The sequence below is a fragment of the Typha latifolia genome, chromosome 14, assembly GCF_019914945.1.
Source record: "Typha latifolia isolate L0001 chromosome 14, TyphaL0001v2, whole genome shotgun sequence".
Lineage (NCBI taxonomy): Eukaryota > Viridiplantae > Streptophyta > Magnoliopsida > Poales > Typhaceae > Typha > Typha latifolia.
In genome coordinates, this window is record NC_133099.1 from 1,318,648 (window position 1) to 1,339,467 (window position 20,820).

Here is a 20,820-nt window from a genome sequence, read left to right on the forward strand (position 1 = left end):
ACAAGTCCAAGTGTCTCTCTCACGCCGCTAAAGAGACGAGACGACGAGACCATCGACGAAGACAAAGGAAAAGCCCTTAGAGCCGCTTTACAATAAACACCCTATAAAAAGTTACTCGTTACTTTCTAGTCCTCCTTTTTGTCTCTCTTAAAAATATCCAGGAAAACTAAAAGGGTAGTTCTTGGTACCAATAACGTCCCCAGTTATCTGTGGAACGAGCTAATGAGCTATGACCTACTGATGTTGGGGTAGGTATTGGGTAGTTATCATGTTGCAGAATTCGAATAAGAGTTGGGTGAACAGATGGATAAACCCATATATATTCTCCGATAAATATTTGAACGGATAATAATCCGGATATTTTGTTTAAACAGACTTTAGATAGCACATCCCTTTCTTCTTGGAAAACCTCGCGTCTTCCCTCTTTGTCTCAAAAAAGAATCTTCTCGGAGAAAAAAGAGAAAGGAATAGTGCCCCTTGACCCTCGACCACCGACCCATCTCGATTTCGATCGGTTTCTGGTCGATTTTGTTTTGGTTTCCCCTTAAAGTTTCGATTTTGTGATCTGGGTACTGAATCTACTGATCCTTTCCCTCCGAGAAGGATCGATGGGGAGGATGGTGAGGAGTTGCACGCAGTCCCTGCTGAAGCTGGTGAATTCGGTGATTGGTTTGGTGGGGATGGGGATGATCCTCTACTCCCTTTGGATGCTTCGGGTTTGGTATAGGCAAATCAACGGGGACTGGCCCGGCGCTTCTGATTCCCCTCTTCCATGGTTTGTTTGGTTCTTCCTCTTTTTTGTGCGTTTCTTTTTATCTTCATCGTGTTGCTTCAGGCAATTTAGAAAGATAGTTTTGTTTGTTTTTTATCTGCTTCTTTCTACGCCGTTCTGCTTTCTATGCTTATTTCAGGATGCTAATATAATTGATGGGAAACTGAATTTTTTGCTGGTAAATAGATTTGCTTCATTTAGGGTTTTTTTCCATGCTTGATAGTTTACTTTTCAGTGTCCCGTAGTGTTAGATTCAATTGACCTGTTACTTCGAATACTCTTTCAAGTGCTGTTTGTACGAGGGGATATCCATGGTAGCCTTTGTATGGCGGAAAAAAGCCCTTTTGGTGTCTAGAGTAATCATTGCCGAGTACGATATGTTCTTCTGGCCTTTATTTCCCATTTGTTGGTAGTTGTAGTAATGATTTCACGGACTTGAGGGAGGGGAATGGTGGTGGTACTGAATTAGACAATAATGGAGACAGCTGGAGTTTTTACTATTATAAGTCTGCCAAAATTTTTTATTAAGTGTCTAATTCACCTAGAAACTTAAATGCCAGACTATGTGAGTTGCAGAACTACTAACTGGAGCGGCAACTTACTGGTTAGTGACTTATATGGAAACTAATAAAATTGCTAAATCTTAAGAAAAAAGTTTTTATAACTTGAAAACGACTTATAAAAAATTTCTCCTCTTAGACTTAATAATCTTTTTAGCAGTTTTTAAATTTTCATATAAGCTACTTATATTTGAAAGTCGTCATCCCCATCAACGGTTTTACTAGTGTGGTAACATACACTTAGTTTTGTACTTAAGTTTTGAAGTACACCGGACACGCAAAAGAAAGAGGTTGGGAGGGCTAGTTGAATCAAAAATCGAGATAGCGGTGCCTCATTATTCAGATGATGTTTGAGATATTACAGCACATGCATTAAATATATTCTTAGTTGCTTCCCTTTTTTACTCATTTTCTGCTTCAGGTAATGTGCCCATACTTGATAGCTTCTTTTATTAATGAGGTTGAAATCAATTACTGAAGATATCAGATTCAAAAGATGAAGTGGAAACATTATTAAAGTTATGGTCGCTTATGTTCTATTTCTTGAAGGGCAGGGCAGTGGTAAAATGGTAGTAAATGAGAAGGAAATTGAAGGGACTAAGCACAAATAAGTCTCTAAATCTCAGATTTCACTCTGGATTTTTCTTGTGTATAGTTGGTGGGTTGTTTTGTTTTAATTTCGTATTGAATGGAATATATCGGTGGAGGTTTTTATCTAAAAGGAACTCTCTTTTCCCTAAACCAAATCTTGTTTGTTTTTGGACACTTTGAAATCGAAAACATATCTCCTCTTCCACCTCATTTGTAGGGGTGTAAACGAGCTGAGCCTGAGCGAACTGGCTCTAGCTCAAGCTCGACTTGAAATTAATTTCGAGCCCTTCAAAAATACTTAAGCTCGGCTCAGCTCAACTCAAGCCGAGCCAAACCAAGTCCAAGCCGAACACGAGCTTGATTAGAGGAGGAGGAGTAGGAGGAGGAGAGGGGCCGACGGGGACAACGGCTTGCCAAAGGAGGAGACCAATAAAGGAGGAGGCTGACGCTGGGACCGACGATGATGGAGGAGGAGGCCGATGTCGAGATTGAGGCCAACACCAATGGAGGCCGCCAGAAAAGGCCAGAGGAATCGGTTGATGGAGGAGGAGGTTGGGCATTGGCTTTGTTGGAAGATTTTTACTAGATTTAGGTTTAGTGTTAGATAGAGATAGAATAATAGTAGCCATTGAATCAAAGATCTAATGGTTATATATATATATATATATAATTAATAAATAGTATATTTAAACCGAGCCTGACCAAGCTGGTTTAGGCTCGACTCGGCTCAGCTCAAGCCAAACCGAGTCGAGCCCAAGCTTTAGCTGAGCCGAGCCGAACTAAGCCTGAGCATAGCTCGAGCCGCTCGTTTATTTTGACACCCCTACTCATTTGCACGATTCTGCTATCTGATACTTCTTCAAGCTACGTAAGTTATCTTATTGCCTAGTTCACTTGAGGTCTATATTTGAAAGTATAAGCTTGTCTACGAGTAAATATTTTAGCAGTTTGTTATCTTTGTTCTTCCAGATACTGTAGATTTTCCCATCTGCTATGCTAGTTCTTCATTTGCAATGCAATTTTTTTCAGGATGAGTGTTCCACTTCATGAGACTACTTAGCTCATTCAGATAATAGATAGCAAATAGAAATGTCTGTTTATGGAGACTGGTTTTTCCTGACTTAGTCAATATTGTCTTGCAGGTTTATTTACACGTTTCTTGGCCTAGGAGTCTTCGTATGTTTGATAACTTGCTCAGGCCATATTGCTGCTGAAACTGCAAATGGTCATTGTTTGTCTTGTGTATCCTTTTAGGAACAGTAAAATTACTAGACTTTTGTTCTCTAATCCTATAATTGCGCTTGACTCACTTAGGCTGCTTATTGTTACGTGTTGCTTCGATTGGTAATTAAAGTTATCATGGGCCTCTATATTTGGTAGGGTATATAAATTTCAAGATTTTCATAGTTGCTTTAGTAGATACATTGTTATTAGATTTACTTTAATACCATTATCTTGCGACCTATGTAGCACTCCATCAAATTGCATTTCCATGATCATATTCTGTGAAGGTCTTTGTTCTATTGTGTATATCTGGTTTCTCTGGTTCTTTCTATTGAAATTGACCATGATGTTGTTGCTTGTATCAATAATAATGTGCACCACAAATTGTCTCAAGTGATGTCAGAGACAATAAGGATACACTCACCTGATCTATTAGAAAGATGGCAACTTTTACTGAAGTCTCCGAAGTACTTGAGTTTTTCAGAAAGTGATATATCATCATTTTTATCTCATAATTGTGGTCTCATGGTGACATATGACATACTTCTTGTTTACCTTAAGTTGATATCTAGTACACGGTGTTCGTATTTTTGCTTATCATACTGGAAGCTGCAATTACCGCAGATATATTCCTGAACAGGAACTGGGAAGAGGTATGGACCTAGTTAAATTAATATTTTTGTTTATCTCATGCATATGATCTAGGTCACTTTTGACATTTCTTCTTTAATCTTTCAGGATTTCCCAGAGGACCCATCAGGGAAATTTGATGAGTTTAAGAATTTTGTCAGGACAAACTTTGAGATGTGCAAATGGATAGGATTATCTGTTGTGGCTGCACAGGTAATCTTTGTGAATATTAGATCTATCCTCAACAAGCACGACTAATTATTTTATACAACATGTGGATGCCACTCTAAAGATTGCATTGAACAAACTTCTGTAACCTCCTTCAGGCTTCTCTGTTTTCTTACCTTGATCAAGGTCTTCATGAAGTACACAATCCTGTTATAAAAATACACCCACTTTAGTTCCTGTAATCATGCGACATACAAACAGTTGAGAAAATTTTACCAACTACAGTACAAAAGCCGTCAGCTCGTGTGACCGTCTTCTTTGATCAAGAAAAATGCTCCATGTGGATTAATCTTTCTAATGATCAAATGATCTGACCTTAATTTATAGGCATTATCCGTCTTCCTCGCCGTCGTACTCAGAGCTCTTGGACCAGACACTGGAAGTTACTATGACAGTGATGATGATTCTGCACCTGCAAGGCTGCCTCTCTTGAGAAACCAGGCTCAACATGCTGCTTATACCCCTGACCCTAATTTGTCTAGGAAGAATGATTCATGGGCTGTGAGAATCCATGACAAGGTGAAATTTAACTCAATATTGATTGTTTCTTCTGCTCTGGCTTCTTTATGACCCAATTTATGACTTTTATTCTCTGTAATTGTTTGCAGGTTAACAAATAAGGCAGCGCGATCTCACTAATTTACATTATCTCAAGAAAAGAAAAGAAAAAAGCAATGTATGATTTGTTAGGAGAGTTCTCAGTTATGTACTTCTGTTACATTTTCAGGAAAAAGTACTGTAAATGGCGCTTGAATTGCTAATCCGAAATACGTGCAACTGTTTATGCATCATATGTATCTTTATGCTATTGTAGTTAACCTGCTTTCCAATATATATCACAATTGGATTTGATTTGGTAGACAATATATGCAGTCCCATTTTAATGGTGTTCTGCCGATGGGTACAAGTTTAAAGCTCTTATTACACTAGCAGGAGAGAAGGGGTTGTAGAATTAATTACTATAACTATCATGTTTGGAGAAATGGTACTGCTGTTCATAAATTTGGGATGAACTCTATAACTTTATACGAAGGAAGTAATGATGCCTAATTTCAAAAATTAATTTACAACTAATTTAATAAAATCTAAACGGTTAGATTTGAGGAGGTATCTATGCAGTTTTCAAAAGACATGCAAAAATGGGGCAGGGACGAAATTATGATGCAACAAACAAACAGCAAAGCCATCAGTGAGTAGTATAAATTATTTACTTGGTCATCACAAGTTCAGCATTTTGATTATAAAAGGAAAGCTTGTTAACTTACATGACCAACCAAACCCCTGTACAAATATATACAAAATCTGAGTACAATTTACACAAGCTGCTCAAAATTTGGCAGCAGCTCTGAAGAAGGAATGAGACCTCATCTTCTGCTGCATGATTCAGTAAAGAGGGCATTCACTTTGATGAAAGAAAGAATCCGGCGAAGTTCGCCGACGGGAAATCACTTCACATGAGAATCATAGGCTTCGAAGACAGAGCCTGGAATGATGAGAGGCAACTTATCTATGTACATGAACAGGCGCCTGAGATTGTCCCTTGTCACTGTTGCTGTGTCAACAATGTCTCTGGTATCAGTGAATATCCACAGATCGCCTGAGTTTACTCTCTTGAGGCTGTCACGGCAGAAAGGGCATGATTGAGATCTTGAATGCCTGCATTCACAACATCCTGGTCTTTACTTACAAATGGCAGTAACCATTTCACACATCCAGATTGGATGTCAAATTACAAATTCTCAGATGAGCAGCCCAATAAATGTAAGGATGACAGAATCATAGGAAATTCTGTGTCATAAAATTAGAAAAAAGAAAAGAAGGCAGTTACATGGCTCTAACGATACAAATTCATATTCAGTCAATTTTCCATTAATCAATAAGAATGGTTTAGCAACCATTTTCTTGACATGGCTCCATTGTCCTTACAATAAGAATAGCTAACTGAACTCATCAGCTCATTAACTTAGGTAAATTGATACTAAAATGCGCGAGGCAGGGATGTTAAGTATGATCCCTAATGACTGATGGTTCTTTTTTCCAGATATTTAGAAGGTATATCCATGATCTATAAGATGCAGAACTCAGAGAGAGAGGGAGTAATTATATTTATACCATTCACGGTAGCACTTCATGCACATAGCATGGCTGCAATTTGGGAGCACAACCTTGCTGTTCATCTCCATGCAGATCCCACATTCTTCCTCTCTTTCAACATCAATCTCAGATAATTGCCTCCTGTTATCGTCATCTCTTATTCTGTACCTTTCCATACAGACTGCCTTTTGCTTCTTATCTTCCATATCACTGATTCCTTTATGCAGTTGCATCAAAGATGGAAATATGACAGCTGCCAAAAGACGAATGGAATAAGACAAAGGTACCAAATGGAACATATCATATCAGGGGCCTGCTATCAACGCCTCAAAGTGATTATTTGATGTCATTTTTGGACGCACACCCCCCCCCCACACACACAAATATATAAATCAGGAGGCCAAATCACAGTACTAAAGATCAGAATTTCATACCGTAAAATTCTCTAATACTCGCTTTCCTTTCATGGGTCGACATGGTGGTAGTTCCATCTACATAAACCTATACAAGAAAGCTCCATCAACACATGAATAATATCATAAATTCATCGAGAGCAACTCAGCAACATAGAACATCGAAATTGGACAGTTGAGGAGTACTTGCCTTATATATTAAAATTCTCAACAATCCAAGGGCCCCTGCAAGGCTGCAGTCCATCCACTGCACCAGGAAAAGAAACAAGTGTGCAGCTGGACTATATGACATTCGCATCTGAAGACAGGCACCATCATATTCTCTTGGGAAATCTGAAGCCCTGCACCTTGCATGGAACATTAGAAGTAGCAACAAATATAAGTGAGAAGCAAAACATAGTGTTTTTGTTTTTTCTCTCTTCAAACAATACGAGTAGTCCCACTTAATAAAATAAGTAACATCAGGAAATTGAAAGAGGGGGAAAAAAAAAGAATAAAAACAAGATGAGATGCAATCACCTTAACAGGGCGAATAAACGGAAGGGAGCAAATCAACTAAAGAAAATTGAAGGAGTATCCTCACTAATTCAACGAGAATAGCATAATCACTTTTGTATGACCATACAAACATTCTCTTAAAGTCAGAATATTAATACTTTATGGCTTTCTGTTTCTAAACTGAGGCAATTCATGGTGAAATAAATTTAGAAGATATACAAGTCTGTAATGAATATCATACATTTAACCTCTTAGAAAAGAATATATACTTCAACCTCTAATATGGTGGTATGATATGCAATACTTGATTCTTCAATCAGCTAGATTCCTTAATATATATATATAAACTATATTCCTCACCAGCGGGCCTAATCATATTAATTTATATACTAAAAGTTCACAACAAGAATCTTTTGTTGGTCAATGGCTTATATTAACCAAGAAGTTTACTGTAGGAAAAAAAAACTACTTGAACATGTCAAGACATCCAACCTCATGAAAATCCCAATGCTTGAATAAATATTTGATTAAAGATAAGACGATTTCAAATAATTACAAAGCTCAATTAGGATGAGAAGAAAAGTTCTGCGTATGATGACAACGATTATAACAATTTGCATTTCGTTTTTTAAGGTGACTGATAGTACTGGAAGAGCGCCAAATAACAGAGCTGAACTCCTTTCTAGCTGGAAGAGCAGAGCAATTCAACAAATAGCTCCAAATCCTTCTACAATCTTATAAATAACAGCAGCTCAAAGTACAAATTAGCTTAGAAGTCATTCTGCATTTGGAAAGATTACGACAGTTAGCCCTAAGAAATCAATCATTCGGAGACTTCCTGCATCCAATTAGTACCAAACCACAAGTTCATACTCCGCACGGAGAATTCTCTCTTCCAACACCGACAAAAATTCCAAAATTGCACCAAAATATTTTGAAATTTGGACCAGCAACAACCATTTAGACAACAAAATCTCCTATTTCTCGAAAAAAAATCCACAGAATTCCACATATCGGGAGCGATCAAATCGTAAAAGAGTCACTTACAGTGTGTTGGCATGCTGGATGTCAGCTTCGAGCACCTTGAGGGAATCCTTGAACGATTTCCGCATGGAAACGAGGAACATCTCCCACTTCCACCAAATCCAATCATCCAGCACCAACTCCGTAACCTAGTCCCTTCCTCTCCCTTAAGAAACCCCCCCAAACCCTAGCTTCTCGATCCTCCGATACCCTAAAATTTCTCTTTTTTTTAACCTTTACCTTTCTCCCTTTGTTCGTCGCTTAGGAAGGAGGCGAAAGCGTGACACGACCGAGCAAAGTAAAGCTATTTCGCCGCCACGTGGACCCAATGGAATTCGCGCGCGTCAACTGTAACAGTAGGGCGGTGACGATAAGGAACCATCGCGACTGAATTACCGGCGTAGGAGCGCATCCATTCTGCGGGCTCCACCTGAGCAAGAGATTCTATTGGTTGCGGATTGGTCTCGAATATTGTCCTCGCGTTACTTGCCGTCGTAGAAAGTTGGAATTCTCCTGTATGATGATAGTGGGGCTTCTTTCGGTTACTGATCTGCAAATCATTATCCTTAGTCCAGAGAATAATATCGTAAATGCCACTGTGGACCACTGTGGACGTACAACGCTGTAGCTTGTTCCTTGTCGGTATAATATTTAAGAGAGCTTTTAATTTCACACCCTATATTATTCATTTATTACGGTTTTATTTAGTTCGACTCCCGCACTTTTATAAAAAGAATATACTAAAAGATAAAAAGGAGGTGCAATTTAAAATAACATGTAATATAGGGAGAAAAAAATCAAAAATTGGAAACAGATTAGTGGAACACGGCCCACGGCCTAACTTTTCTTGGACGGTTCTCTTGGATTTTTTTTTACATTTACGTCCCTACAAAAGTCTCTTATTCGTGCGCAGCTTCGTTAAAATATCGAGACTACCTAATTAATCGTATGTTTCTATTTCAGGTAGATGGTGGGGGTTTATCAGAGAACCTCTATTGGAATTTATTAAAGAGTGGTTGCAGTAACGATGGTGACTAGGCGATAGAATGGAGATTACACTGAAAGGACTAATAACGACGTTAATCTTGTTTTTAAGCATACTAAGTCGTTGGCACAAAGATAATAACTTGGTATCATAGGATCCCCTAACTTCAAAGCGCGTATAAATGCGACCCAACTCGAACTCGAACTCGAACTCAAATTTTAAACTCAATTAATCTAAGCCCAACTCGAATTTAATTAGCTTGTGGATAAACTTAAAGTAATTATGTTAAACAATTAGGTTAGTTTTCGATAAAAATTATCCATCGTGAGCCAACTCCACTGCACTCATATTCCGCTTTGGATTACATGCTTACAGTTACAGGCTTACAGCCCATTCTATATACTTCTTCAAACCCTTATTAGCCCATTAACACGCTAGATCCTTTAACCCGTTAATACTTATCGGGTCGGGGATCACCACTGCCTCCGGTAACCCTTTCTTCTCTCCTCTATATAGTATATATCCGTGCCCTAGGCCCTGATCGACCGCTAGGATCACCGATCTCGGGGAGTCGGGAGTTGGAATCGGAACGGAGTTTGATATGGCATACTCCACTATTATAAGCATGCTCTTCGCCGCCTTCGTCTGGTGCACCGCCTACGCTGCCGCCGCACTCCACGCCTTCCTCTAACTCCGCCTCCCTCTGCGACTTCTCCATCGCATAACTCCGAAAAGCGACCTCTTCTCTGTCGTGCGCCATGGGTTACGCGCAACTCGTGATCGGCCCCGCCGGAAGCGGCAAGGTGATGCATCTCTTCTAACTACTTGAAGTTATTTGATATTGTACTTGGTATTATTGTATGACTTATTCTCCTCTTCGATGCAGTCGACGTATTGTTCGAGCTTATACCAGCATTGCGAGGCTCTGAGGAGGAGAATTCATATAGTGAATCTTGATCCTGCTGCGGAGAATTTCGACTATCCTGTTGCTATGGGTGATCATGATGTTTCCAAGATTTTTTTTCCCTTTGTTGATTGATTCTTTTGTGGAAAATTTATTAAAGATGCTATTTTTCTCGATGTAGATATCCGAGAGCTTATTTCGTTGGATGATGTTATGGAGGAGCTTGAATTAGGGCCAAACGGAGGGCTTATGTACTGTATGGAGTATCCTGTTGTTTGAATCTTCTAATAATCTTGCTGTTGATTTGGTTATCAGTTATCACAAAATTGCTTCGTGGTAAGGTAAATAGAGAATGTAAGCATTTCATGTTTTTATTCTTCAATATAGGATCTCTTCTTGTTTCTTATGTTTTGTTCAGCTGAGTTTTATGTTTTTATCTTCAATATTGATCTCCTTAAGAAACTATTAGAACCCTTCAAGAAAATTTGGATGACTGGTTGGAGGAAGAACTAGACAACTATTTGGATGATGATTATCTTGTATTTGACTGTCCAGGTAAATTTTAGTGACCTTTATTTATCTTCTCATATATATTTTTGGACATGTTATCCTATTTTATATGTTTTCCCATGACCCTTTTTTTTTTTTACTTCTATTACATTGAAAATAATGCTCATAATCATAAATGGAACCATTGTTAGAACATGCCTATGATACATTTTCTCAAACAATATGCTATTTTGTGTAGTTAAGTTGCTCAAGACTTTGTGCAAGTAAATCTAATAGGCTCCTGTGCCTCCACTATAGCATTTTGGCTTGTAAGCAAATTGTGGTGAGTTATGTAGTTTGGTTTTTCTCTTTGGCAGGTCAGATAGAACTCTTTTCACATGTCCCAGTTTTGCGGAATTTTGTGGACCATCTAAAACGCAAGAATTTCAATGTCTGTGCTGTATATTTGCTTGATTCACAGGTAGATTTGAAAACTACAGTGTGATATCCCTCGAAACTATCTGGCATCCATCTAAAGACCCTAAATTTATTATATTCCTTTCTGCTGCAGTTCATCACTGATGTAACCAAGTATATCAGTGGTTGCATGGCATCTCTTTCTGCTATGGTTCAGCTTGAACTTCCTCATATTAACATCCTTTCCAAAATGGACCTGGTAACAAATAAAAGGGATATTGAGGAGTAAGTTCTCTTTCTCTAGAGTTTGTACAAGTGTTATTTTCTTTGGATGTTTGTTTCTGATATTTATTCAATTGTTTGCTGTTAGGTATCTAAATCCGGAGGCAGAATTTTTACTGTCAGAGTTGAATCAGCATATGGCACCTCAGTTTGCAAAACTGAATAAAGCACTGGCCGGATTGGTATGTCTTGTTGAAGAATTTTATATCTTACATTCCCTTCATAAATTACACCTCATATGTGGCAGTTTGGCTCTGCAGCATAGACTGATGTTTATATTGCTGCTATCATGTGTCCTCAGTCCTGCTTTCCAATTTTATATGGTACCTCATAACTTCATTGTTTATTTTAGGTTGATGACTTCAACATGGTGAATTTTGTACCCCTTGACTTGAGAAAGGAGAGCAGGTATTTTTGATGTCATTAGAATCTTTCATTTTGTGATTTAAATATTACAGCTAATTATATTCTCATTTAAACAACTTATTCTTTCAACTGCACTTTTGATATGTGAAGTTGAAACGTGATGTTTGAATGACTCGCCCATTATGGCCTCTGCTTTTAGAATTGACCAATCCATTAGATAATTGCCAAACACTACATATTTTCCTGAAGTTCACATATAGTGTGCTTCATTATTTTCGTGAGTGTCATTCTTACAAAATTGGATTGACTACCATTGAGAGCCACCAGTTGATTGAGGTGCATACACGAGAAAGTAGAAGCACAGTTATCTACATTGAAACCTTCCAATATTATTTCTGAATCATTCATGACAGTCCCCGTTTGTTCCTCCTATCCTAAATGCCTTCAAGGATCTAATAGAGTTTTGCAGAGTCAATGATTGGGTGATCTGAATCAGACAGTCTTAAAGTTTTTAAATCATTGTTGACAGTCTCCATTTGTATTTCACTCTAACTTTATTATCAAAAGTCCTACTTTGCTTAAGAGATCAAAATCACTATTGTGCTTTGAACTCTATCTGTGGCTGTAAATCACATAGGACTATGATCAAGTTTGATTGTAATGCTTTTAAGATTTTAATAAACTTTTCCTCTTCTTTTTTACTAATGGCAGTTCTGCCCCAATTATGATAGCATAATCTAATGCTTAAAATATCGCTTCTATGACTGCTAAGTGTTCCACTGATAGGGTCTAATACATTAGTAGATGTATTGGTCTCTTCCGCGTAGAATAATGACACAGCAAAGATGTCATATTTGATTCTTCTGCTTTCTCCCCTTCTTTGCAGCATACAATATGTACTGTCATACATCGACAATTGCATCCAGTATGGAGAAGATGCTGATGTGAAGATAAAGGATTTTGATCCGGAGGATGACTAGTCACATGATTTTGATGATCTTCCATATATATGAAGTGGCATTTTGTGCAGTAATCTTTGTTGTGGCATCCAGTAAAAAGATATACTACTCTGTATGATAGATAAAATTTGAAGTTATCAGTTGTCTTACAGGACATTTAGATCTGTCATGCTTGAGTGTTAATCCTATATTTTGCAAGCTCTTTTTGAATGTCTGCATCTGATACAAGCCCCCTGCATTATGATCGATGTAGCAGCCTACCACCCATAGTGAAGCAGCAGGCAAAGGTGGCCAAAATGGTATTCTTGGCCTCAATAAACTTTCAAATAAATCTTTTGTGGGCTGAGAGACACTCTGAAATCTTTGCTTTGTGGTTGATGGTCCAGATGGAGACATCAATGATTGGTGAAACAATTGCATCATCCTGAAGACTGACGTGAATCTACTGGACGGAAATGGCATCTTGTCAACAACTACAGCCTTTCATTGAATGATAGAAGTAAACATTTTAGCCACTGTCTACTGTCAAAATTTAGTATCCTCAGATGATAATAACTCCATGTCCCCTGAGATGCTCCTATTGAATAGTTACCCATGTGTTGGAATCCCATTTAAAAGGCCCCTTATTCCCCTTCAAGCACAAGGAGAGATGCTGCAGTGCTTTTTAATTATTTGAAGACAAACAGATGGTAGCAGAATAGCTGATTCCAGAACAATTTAGCGAGAGGAGATGAGGAGGTATGACAACGTCAGAGCCATCTATATTTATCTCTTAGATGAATTTATACCTACACACTTCCAACTCTTCTCAATTCCTGCAGTCTTTCTTTATTTACTTTTTTTAATAGCATTTTAATCTCTTCAACTATGTAATATTTCTCATTATGTTATAATATTAACAAAAAAATATTAATAACTTTTTTTTAAAATCTTTTTCTATAGTTGCTAGAAGCAAAGGTAGTGAGTGTACAAAAGAGTAGCATTCCTTGCAAACCCCCACGTGGGAGATCCCTGTGCTCTCCTATAGTACTATTTCACATATATCACGGGAGTCGGTGGTCCTCACATCACGTGACTCCCAACTGCCACGCACTGCGATGGGTGGTCTGGCTCAATAGCTCATCATCTCGAGTAGGCCGTAAGCTAAAAATAGAGACAGCCTATGTTGTTTGTACCCTAACTTTATTCATACCTCGATCTTGTTGCCCACCTACCACTCTTTGACTCTACCCACTTTATCCATCTGCTTAATGACGCTTTACCAACCTCAACAATTCTTATTTTGAAAATAATAATAAACATATATATATATATATATATCTACTCTCTGAATTATTAAAACATTTTATAAGAATAATCTTAAAATTTATAAGTAACTTTTATAGTTGTTTTTATATCAACATCTCCTAATATTAAATTTTAAATTGTTCTTATCTACTTATAACAAAATAAGAAGAAAAAAATTTCTTCTTAAAATTAAAAAAAATAATGATAATTGAGGGGATTAAAATGTAAAAGCACTTATCCATATCAAGGATCTTACCTACTCATAATATATATTATTTATTTATTTATATAGAAAAGGTTGTTCTATATATATATATATATATTTGTGAAGATTAATTTTTCGTCTTTTAACTTATAATTAGCTCATGGATTTAAAATCTTAAAAAATAGCACTAGCGCTGTTGTAAAAAATTTCCTCTCATTCTTAACATTTTATTAAAATTAGCTTACATTTTGTATTTATTATCATTTAAATTCTGTTTATATAATCTCTAACATTAATTTTTTAACAAATATTTACTATATAAATAAGTTAAATAGTTTTTTTAATATTAAGCAAGATATAGTTTAGCATTTTGTTTTCAAACGTGAAATAATATTCTTTATTTCTTCGGCTGCAAATTAGTTAAAAATAACTTTGGATATTTTATAAGTAGGTATGCTTCATAAATTTTCATTTAAGTTATTTCATATATATTGTTTCGATAAGAGGGGGATAACTAATTATTCTTATATAGTTCATCTATACATAAAACAAGAATTCCAAGCATACTCACTTAGACTCGGCTTCAGCTCAACTTGAATTAAGCTGATTGAGACTCGAAATTAACTTTGAACCGAGATGTCATTACTTCATAGGCTTTAGATGAGTAAGTGGGCCCCGTGGCGTTGCTGAGTTGTCGTAAGACGCGTAGGCAGGCACGTCGGAGTAGTGGATTGTACACGTGTCGCAGACAGTAAGTTGGTCTCACATTCTTTATGGTTTCTAACCGATTATTATTATTATTATTATTATCATTATTATTATCCTTGGCATCTAGAAAATTCTACCCATCATGAAATATTTTAAAAAGACCTGAATAAACTTTACCAGATACTTGAACACCACTGAGCTGTAACCGTTTTTCTCGCGTATCTAATATCTCCACACGCCCCTGCAACCGCCTATCGCCAATGCCACGTCCCATCTCCCACCGGCCACTTCCGGTGACTCCCTTCTATATATACCCATCCACCCACCCTGCCCCTCCTCTCACTGTCTCCCTCACGATTCACGAGGCCTTTATCGGCTTCCTCGCTCTCCTCGTGGTCGTCGTCTACTTCTTTGTTAATTTCTCAACAGGTAGGGTTTCTTTTGTGCATGGCAGTGAGTCTCCTGCAGTCCCGTGAGGTATCCGACCTCTGCATCGGGAAGCCGGCGATCAGATCGCTGCCTTCGTCTGCCACCGTCGTCGAGGCGTTGATCGCCCTCAAGAGAGGAGGGGACGCCGTCGTCGGGGTCTGGGACTCGCCGGAGAAGAAGGCTGTCACCGGAAAGGTGTGCATGGTCGACGTCCTTTGCTTCCTCTGCGCCGAGGAGAACATATCCGCGCCGGCCGCCGCGCTCGATGCTCCAGTCTCCGCCCTCCTCCCCAAGGATCCTGCCTTGGTCTGCCGCGTCGAGCCACATTCGAGGTTTTGTAGCTTCTCGTACCTCTCCGATACGATCAACCTCTCGATCGGAGTTATTTTTTGAACGATCGTTTATTCGATATTCGTTCGTTTGGGAATTCTACCGCCAATCACTAACTTGATCTTAAATTCCGGACAATGTCTGACGTGATTTTTTAGTAAATTTTTAATATTTTAATTTCACCTCTAATTGGAGCTCTAATTTGGGGACTTCGCAGCGTATTGGAAGCATTAGACGCAATCTTAGACGGCGCGCATACCCTGGTGGTCCCGATCCAATCGAGGAAGAAGCTCACCGGCGGCGGCGACCTCTGCTGGTTAACGCCGGAGGACTTTGTCCGCTTCTTCCTCAACTCCATCGCTTTCTTATCTCCAGCCTCGTCCCTCTCCGTCTCCTCTCTCGGCGTCGTCAGCCGGGCCAACCTCTCCGTCCTCCACCGCGACCCGGCACTCTCCGCCCTCCCCCTCGTCCGTGCCGCCCTCGCAGACCACATCTCCGTGGCCGTCCTCTCTGACGACGGCCGCTTCGCCGGCGAGATATCCCCCTCCACCCTCGCCCTCTGTGATGAGTCAGTCGCCGCCGCCCTCGCCACTCTCTCCGCTGGCGATCTTATCGCCTTCATCGACTGCGGCGGCGCCCCTCCCGACTCCGCTGTCCGCGCCGTCAAGGCTAGCCTCGCCGACGCCGGCCTGGTCGGCATGCTCGAGCTTCTCGAGTCCGACTTCTCCTCGCCTTCCTCCTCAACCTCGGCGTCGTCGTCCTGCTCGTCGTCAGACGAGGAGTCTCCGCCGGCGCCGGCCATGGCGAGAAGGGTGAGGTCCACGGGGAGCTACTCGGCGAGGATGGGGAGACGATCAGAGGAGGCGATCGTGTGCCATCCGGGGAGCTCTTTGGTGGCGGTGATGGTGCAAGCGTTGGCCCACCGGGTGAGCTACGTGTGGGTGGTCGACGACGAGTATCGGCTGGTCGGGATCGTGGGGTTTCTTGACATGCTTAGGGTTTTCCGAGAGCACTTGCAGCAACCATTCGAGGGAGAGGCGTAGCAATCCTTCGTCTAGCCGAAGAGGGAAGGAAGCAGAGGACGAGGAGGGAAGAGTGGACGAGGGATTGTGAATAGTTGCGTTCTACTACCTGATATTTTCTTTCAATGTATGCTCTCTCTTTTCAATTTAGTGCTCTTCTTCTGTTCTTATTATTCACACTTGTTTTCTTCTTCTTTTTCCCTTACTTTTTGCTTATTATCTTCGTCTTTTTTTCAATATCATCTATTAACATATATTCTCAAATATATTCTACTATGTTTTGGAAAGATGCCTTTGAGTTTAATCTTTTTTCTTTCCTTGTTGTTTGTGACACGGAAAGTTTTGCCAAACGCAGTCTCAGCCGTTGGAATATCCCATGCCGTTTTGCTTCTGAACTAGTTTACCTCAAGTATTTCTTTTGATCAGAGTTTGCTTTCTTTCTTAATGCGACTCATGCACGTACGTCCCAGCTGTTGGAATATCCCTCACAGTTTTGAGTCCGAACTAGTTTAATTTTAAGAAATATTTTAAAAGAATTTTTCTCCTGAATGTGACCAGCATGATTTTAGAGATGACTATTCTCTTTATAAAAGAAATACAATTTAATTTGCTCTGGAAATGTTTTCTAATCTTTCTCTCGTGGTTTGAGTGATCAACGTGGAGTTGTTTTATTTCTCTTTTCTCTGGGATCTGGAGGTGGTGAACTTGTATCTCGTCAGCCTCGTCGACAATTATTTGTTTTTTCTTTACAATTTCCAACATCCGCTGGTATTAGAACATCAGGGTTGTTTCCCTTCTGGCCTCAGTTTGTTCCTCCTTTGGACAATGGACAGGCAACAAGTCTTGTAATGAGAAATTAAAAGAGCGACGAAATTTAAGTCTCCCCGTACTACTACTATATTTTTCTTCATGATTGCTTATATTTTATGTGGAAAGGACTACCGATCGATAAGGACACTTTATGGACAGTTTCTTCACGATTGATATTTACCAGAAAAACTGTCCTTCGAGGGCTTGTTTGTTGCTACTAATAGATGGCCGATGACATTCGACATGCACTGCATTGTCTGAATTCTTTTTGCTTTGCTGGATTATGATATGTTTGCACGACGGATTAACTTAATAATTGTGCGTTATAAGTGCATAAACTATATATAGCTTACTCTGTTCACAGACTGGAGAGATCTCTGACTGTCTCATAATAAGGGTTTGACTTGTCTTGGCCTTTAATCCCAGTGTGAGCATTTGGGTTATTAAGATATTAAATTCTTTTTTCATCTTCACTGACACCTCACTAATTAATTATTTTGTTGGAATAAATTACTATACATTTTCATGTAGATCTTCTCGCATATATCACCCTTAATAATTATATAAAACTATTTAAATACTATGGCGGTTCTTGGATGATCTATATAAGAGTAAAGTTAAATGGTAAAATGGTCGTTAAAACTTTATTATATTGCTGTTCCTTCAATGAGATGGAGATATTAAATAGTTAAGGAGACAAGATAGGTAACAATTCAGAAGTCCAAGTGTAATTAATTCTATTTACTTTGAACTCTAGTTAGATATAACTAAGGAATTGTTAGGGACTAAGGAATTAGGTCTGATCGTAAATTTAGATTCACGGAGATAGTGTCTTTATCTCCATTGACTTACATTGGTCATTCTTTACTTTCGATGTCAACATTCTGACATTACCAGTGGATAGCTGTGGATGGTATGAGACATGGAATAATAGAGAGCGTTGGCTTCTTGTTAAGCCCTATTTAATATAATTAAATAAACCTCCTTTAGTGGTTTGAAAAGAGTATGGAAATAACTATCAATTCCTAGGGCTACTTGGAAAGAAATTAGGGTTGCTCAAGAATGCCCACAAACCAAATAATTGGAACTTGACCCAATTCAGGCCCAAATTTGACCAAACCCTACCTGGGCCCAGAATGAGGTCATGTTCCTTAGCCTGGCCTGGCCCAAAATACTAGTCCGTTCAATTTTCTCTCCTTCTCCCGCCCTATTATGATTCAATATGAGCCGACTCTCTATACATGTCAGCCTAGGTGCACCGTGAGATTCCTACCATTATATTACCTATTTCGCGTGATTGAAATTGTCAAATGTGTGGGATCAATGCATCATACATCTAACATCACAACTAGACTGACATATGATGCTGTATCGAATCCCGGCTCTCTCGATCCTAGTCTACCTCTCGTTATATCACTATTCAAATGTTTGGAATACTCTTAATTAGCACTATTGTTTTATAGAAAGCATGGACGTATATTTTTTATTGCAGTTAAAAACATTGTTTAAATTTATCATTCAACAAAAGCTCGACATAGATCAACTTGAGCCTCTCGAGCATATTTTTCTCTTTCTTGTAAATTTATTATTAATTTTTTATCACATTTTTTTAGATTATGAGTTTATAGATTACTCGTAAGCTAAACAAAATAGTCTAGCCCTTCCACAAATATAAGCTTGACAATTAGATTAAACCCTCTTAACTAATAAAATGGTCATAATATACCCAAATTATACCCTATAAAATGCTATAGTAAAAGTTTCATAAAATACTAGTCTTAACATCTATTCAAAAAATTGAACTTAGGACGGCCAGCCAGTGGGCTAGTTTTTATTTTTTTTAACATAGTAATGGCGAGCTCATTTATTTAATATATATATTGATATTGTTGATTAATAGCTAAAGATTCACATTATTTTTCCATATTAAATAAAAAGTCAAGAGGTAGCCTATAGGCCCGTAGATTATAAGCTAGATAATGGTGCTAATAATTTTTATAAATAAAATTGGACAACTAGATAAATATTTTTTAAGAAACGAACAATAATTTTATAACATCTATTATAATGAATTCAAACTATACATATATATATATCATTATATATAATAGTTTGAATATTAGAAATATTAAAAATATTTAACCCTAATGTTTATAAAGAAATAAAAATTTTATAACATCTATTATAAATTAGAGAAATTTATATACAGCACTGCTTTATAACGTAATTGTGGTTTACATCCTATATTTTTATTATTTATAAATCGAGCTATATGATTTAGCGAATATCTGCAAAAAAGACACCTTAGTTAGATTTGAACTAATATTATGATAATATTTCGTTAAGTGGAGATATTTTATTTTTACGGAAAATTTGTATATAACACCATAACTTTTAGCTAAATTTACATTTACACTCTACGTTTTCACTATTTGCAGATCGAGCCCTATGATTTAATTAATATCTACAGAATACATCATGCGTTAGATTTTAACTAACACCGTTTGGGCAGATGGGAATATTCTATCAAATTTAAAATTAATTTTCTTAAATGATGAAAATACCTTTACACTTATTCTTCTTCCTCTTCTACTTCTTCCTCCCTATTTCTAGTTCCTCTCTCTTCCTCTCTTTTAGGGCAGAACCCTATAGCTTCTTTTGATCAAGAAAATGTAGGATTTTTCTTCTAACAACTCTCTCTTCTCCTCCTCTATCTTGGGTTTGATATTTTTTTTAGATTTAGTTTTAGATTTAGGAAATGGCATAGCTTCTGTTTTTAGAAATGACACAGCTTGAGTTTTACTTTTTACAACAATTTTTTTGATTAAACCCTAAACCTACATCCTATTTGAAATGTTAAAAGTATGGATTTCAAAAATGGCGTAGCTATTAGCTAATTAATGAGCTCAAATTTAATTTTTATGTAGCTACCAAGAGGATTAATATTATCATCAATGAGCTCAAATTTGAGTTGCAATGATGTGGGCAAAAACTTTAGTTGCCCTTGTGGTAAGGGTGTTTGCAAAATTCGAATTTCTAATACGAAGAAGAACAAAAATAAAAAAATTTAAATTAACAATGATCGCATTGAGGGTTTTCTGAAATCTGAGATAGATTTTGGTATTTATTGGGTTAAGTTTGGTTAGGTTAAGTTAGGTTAGGTTAGGTTAGGTTAGGTTAAGCTGGGTTTGGGTTAAATTGTATATATGTTGAGTAACTTAGACGAGAGTATTTCGGTTATCATATTAGTGTAGTTAACTTAACTGTGGGGTTTGGTTAAGTTAAGCTAACACAACTAACAGCAGGGTATTTTCTGCAAATATTAATTGAATCATAGGGCTCGATCTATAAATAGTGAAAACGTAGGGTGTAAATGTAAATTTAGCTACAAGGCAGGGTGTTATATACAAAATTCCCTATTTTTAAAATAACTAAAATACTTAAAATATTTTTATTTCTAAAATAACTAAATTGCCCTACTTGGTTTATTTTTCTAATTTTCTTAGTATAGTTAATTTAACTCAGAAATTTAATTAAATTTAACTAACTGATTTAGCGACAGGTATTTATAAAATTATAAAACTCAATTTATAA

The 20,820-nt window shown here is 37.7% G+C and overlaps 4 protein-coding genes across 5 annotated transcripts; 3 read left to right on the forward strand and 1 right to left on the reverse strand.

The window, feature by feature from the left end:
- Nucleotides 1–201: 201 nt before the first annotated feature.
- On the forward strand, nucleotides 202–4,869 carry LOC140801033 (tetraspanin-19). Its single transcript, XM_073156021.1, has 6 exons — nucleotides 202–775; nucleotides 3,066–3,165; nucleotides 3,720–3,800; nucleotides 3,886–3,990; nucleotides 4,333–4,524; nucleotides 4,614–4,869. The coding sequence occupies exons 1-6, from the start codon at nucleotides 609–611 to the stop codon at nucleotides 4,623–4,625; spliced, it is 657 nt and encodes a 218-aa protein (XP_073012122.1). The 5' UTR covers nucleotides 202–608; the 3' UTR covers nucleotides 4,626–4,869.
- A 298-nt stretch (nucleotides 4,870–5,167) lies between these two features.
- On the reverse strand, nucleotides 5,168–8,303 carry LOC140800724 (E3 ubiquitin-protein ligase AIRP2-like). Of its 2 annotated transcripts, none has more exons than XM_073155537.1 (5): nucleotides 8,058–8,303; nucleotides 6,703–6,853; nucleotides 6,534–6,600; nucleotides 6,118–6,352; nucleotides 5,168–5,661 (listed from the first exon to the last, which is right to left on the reverse strand). In XM_073155537.1, exons 1-5 carry the CDS (start codon nucleotides 8,135–8,137, stop codon nucleotides 5,451–5,453), a joined length of 744 nt encoding a protein of 247 aa, XP_073011638.1. In that variant the 5' UTR covers nucleotides 8,138–8,303; the 3' UTR covers nucleotides 5,168–5,450. The 2 variants fall into 2 exon arrangements, with proteins under 2 accessions (XP_073011638.1, XP_073011636.1); XM_073155535.1 differs by having other exon boundaries at nucleotides 6,703–6,859; nucleotides 8,058–8,302.
- Nucleotides 8,304–9,410: 1,107 nt separating this feature from the next.
- LOC140800726 (uncharacterized) lies at nucleotides 9,411–12,633 on the forward strand. Its single transcript, XM_073155539.1, has 9 exons — nucleotides 9,411–9,821; nucleotides 9,905–10,013; nucleotides 10,104–10,185; nucleotides 10,392–10,477; nucleotides 10,789–10,892; nucleotides 10,983–11,113; nucleotides 11,199–11,292; nucleotides 11,463–11,518; nucleotides 12,363–12,633. Exons 1-9 carry the CDS (start codon nucleotides 9,777–9,779, stop codon nucleotides 12,454–12,456), a joined length of 801 nt encoding a protein of 266 aa, XP_073011640.1. The 5' UTR covers nucleotides 9,411–9,776; the 3' UTR covers nucleotides 12,457–12,633.
- A 2,218-nt stretch (nucleotides 12,634–14,851) lies between these two features.
- On the forward strand, nucleotides 14,852–16,703 carry LOC140800725 (CBS domain-containing protein CBSX5-like). Its single transcript, XM_073155538.1, has 2 exons — nucleotides 14,852–15,396; nucleotides 15,612–16,703. The coding sequence occupies exons 1-2, from the start codon at nucleotides 15,083–15,085 to the stop codon at nucleotides 16,435–16,437; spliced, it is 1,140 nt and encodes a 379-aa protein (XP_073011639.1). The 5' UTR covers nucleotides 14,852–15,082; the 3' UTR covers nucleotides 16,438–16,703.
- The last annotated feature ends 4,117 nt before the right edge of the window (nucleotides 16,704–20,820 follow it).

Coding starts and splice junctions, on each gene's coding strand:
- LOC140801033 (XM_073156021.1), top strand. CDS start 609: ATGGGGAGGATGGTGAGGAGTTGCACGCAGTCCCTGCTGAAGCTGGTG. Junction 3,166..3,719: donor ATGGTCATTGTTTGTCTTGT/GTATCCTTTTAG, acceptor GTTGATATCTAG/TACACGGTGTTCGTATTTTT. Junction 3,991..4,332: donor TATCTGTTGTGGCTGCACAG/GTAATCTTTGTG, acceptor CTTAATTTATAG/GCATTATCCGTCTTCCTCGC.
- LOC140800724 (XM_073155535.1), bottom strand. CDS start 8,137: ATGTTCCTCGTTTCCATGCGGAAATCGTTCAAGGATTCCCTCAAGGTG. Junction 6,860..8,057: donor ATCCAGCATGCCAACACACT/GTAAGTGACTCT, acceptor GTTCCATGCAAG/GTGCAGGGCTTCAGATTTCC. Junction 6,601..6,702: donor TGAGAATTTTAATATATAAG/GCAAGTACTCCT, acceptor TTTCTTGTATAG/GTTTATGTAGATGGAACTAC.
- LOC140800726 (XM_073155539.1), top strand. CDS start 9,777: ATGGGTTACGCGCAACTCGTGATCGGCCCCGCCGGAAGCGGCAAG. Junction 10,186..10,391: donor GGGCTTATGTACTGTATGGA/GTATCCTGTTGT, acceptor AGAAACTATTAG/AACCCTTCAAGAAAATTTGG. Junction 10,478..10,788: donor TCTTGTATTTGACTGTCCAG/GTAAATTTTAGT, acceptor TCTCTTTGGCAG/GTCAGATAGAACTCTTTTCA.
- LOC140800725 (XM_073155538.1), top strand. CDS start 15,083: ATGGCAGTGAGTCTCCTGCAGTCCCGTGAGGTATCCGACCTCTGCATC. Junction 15,397..15,611: donor CGCGTCGAGCCACATTCGAG/GTTTTGTAGCTT, acceptor GGGACTTCGCAG/CGTATTGGAAGCATTAGACG.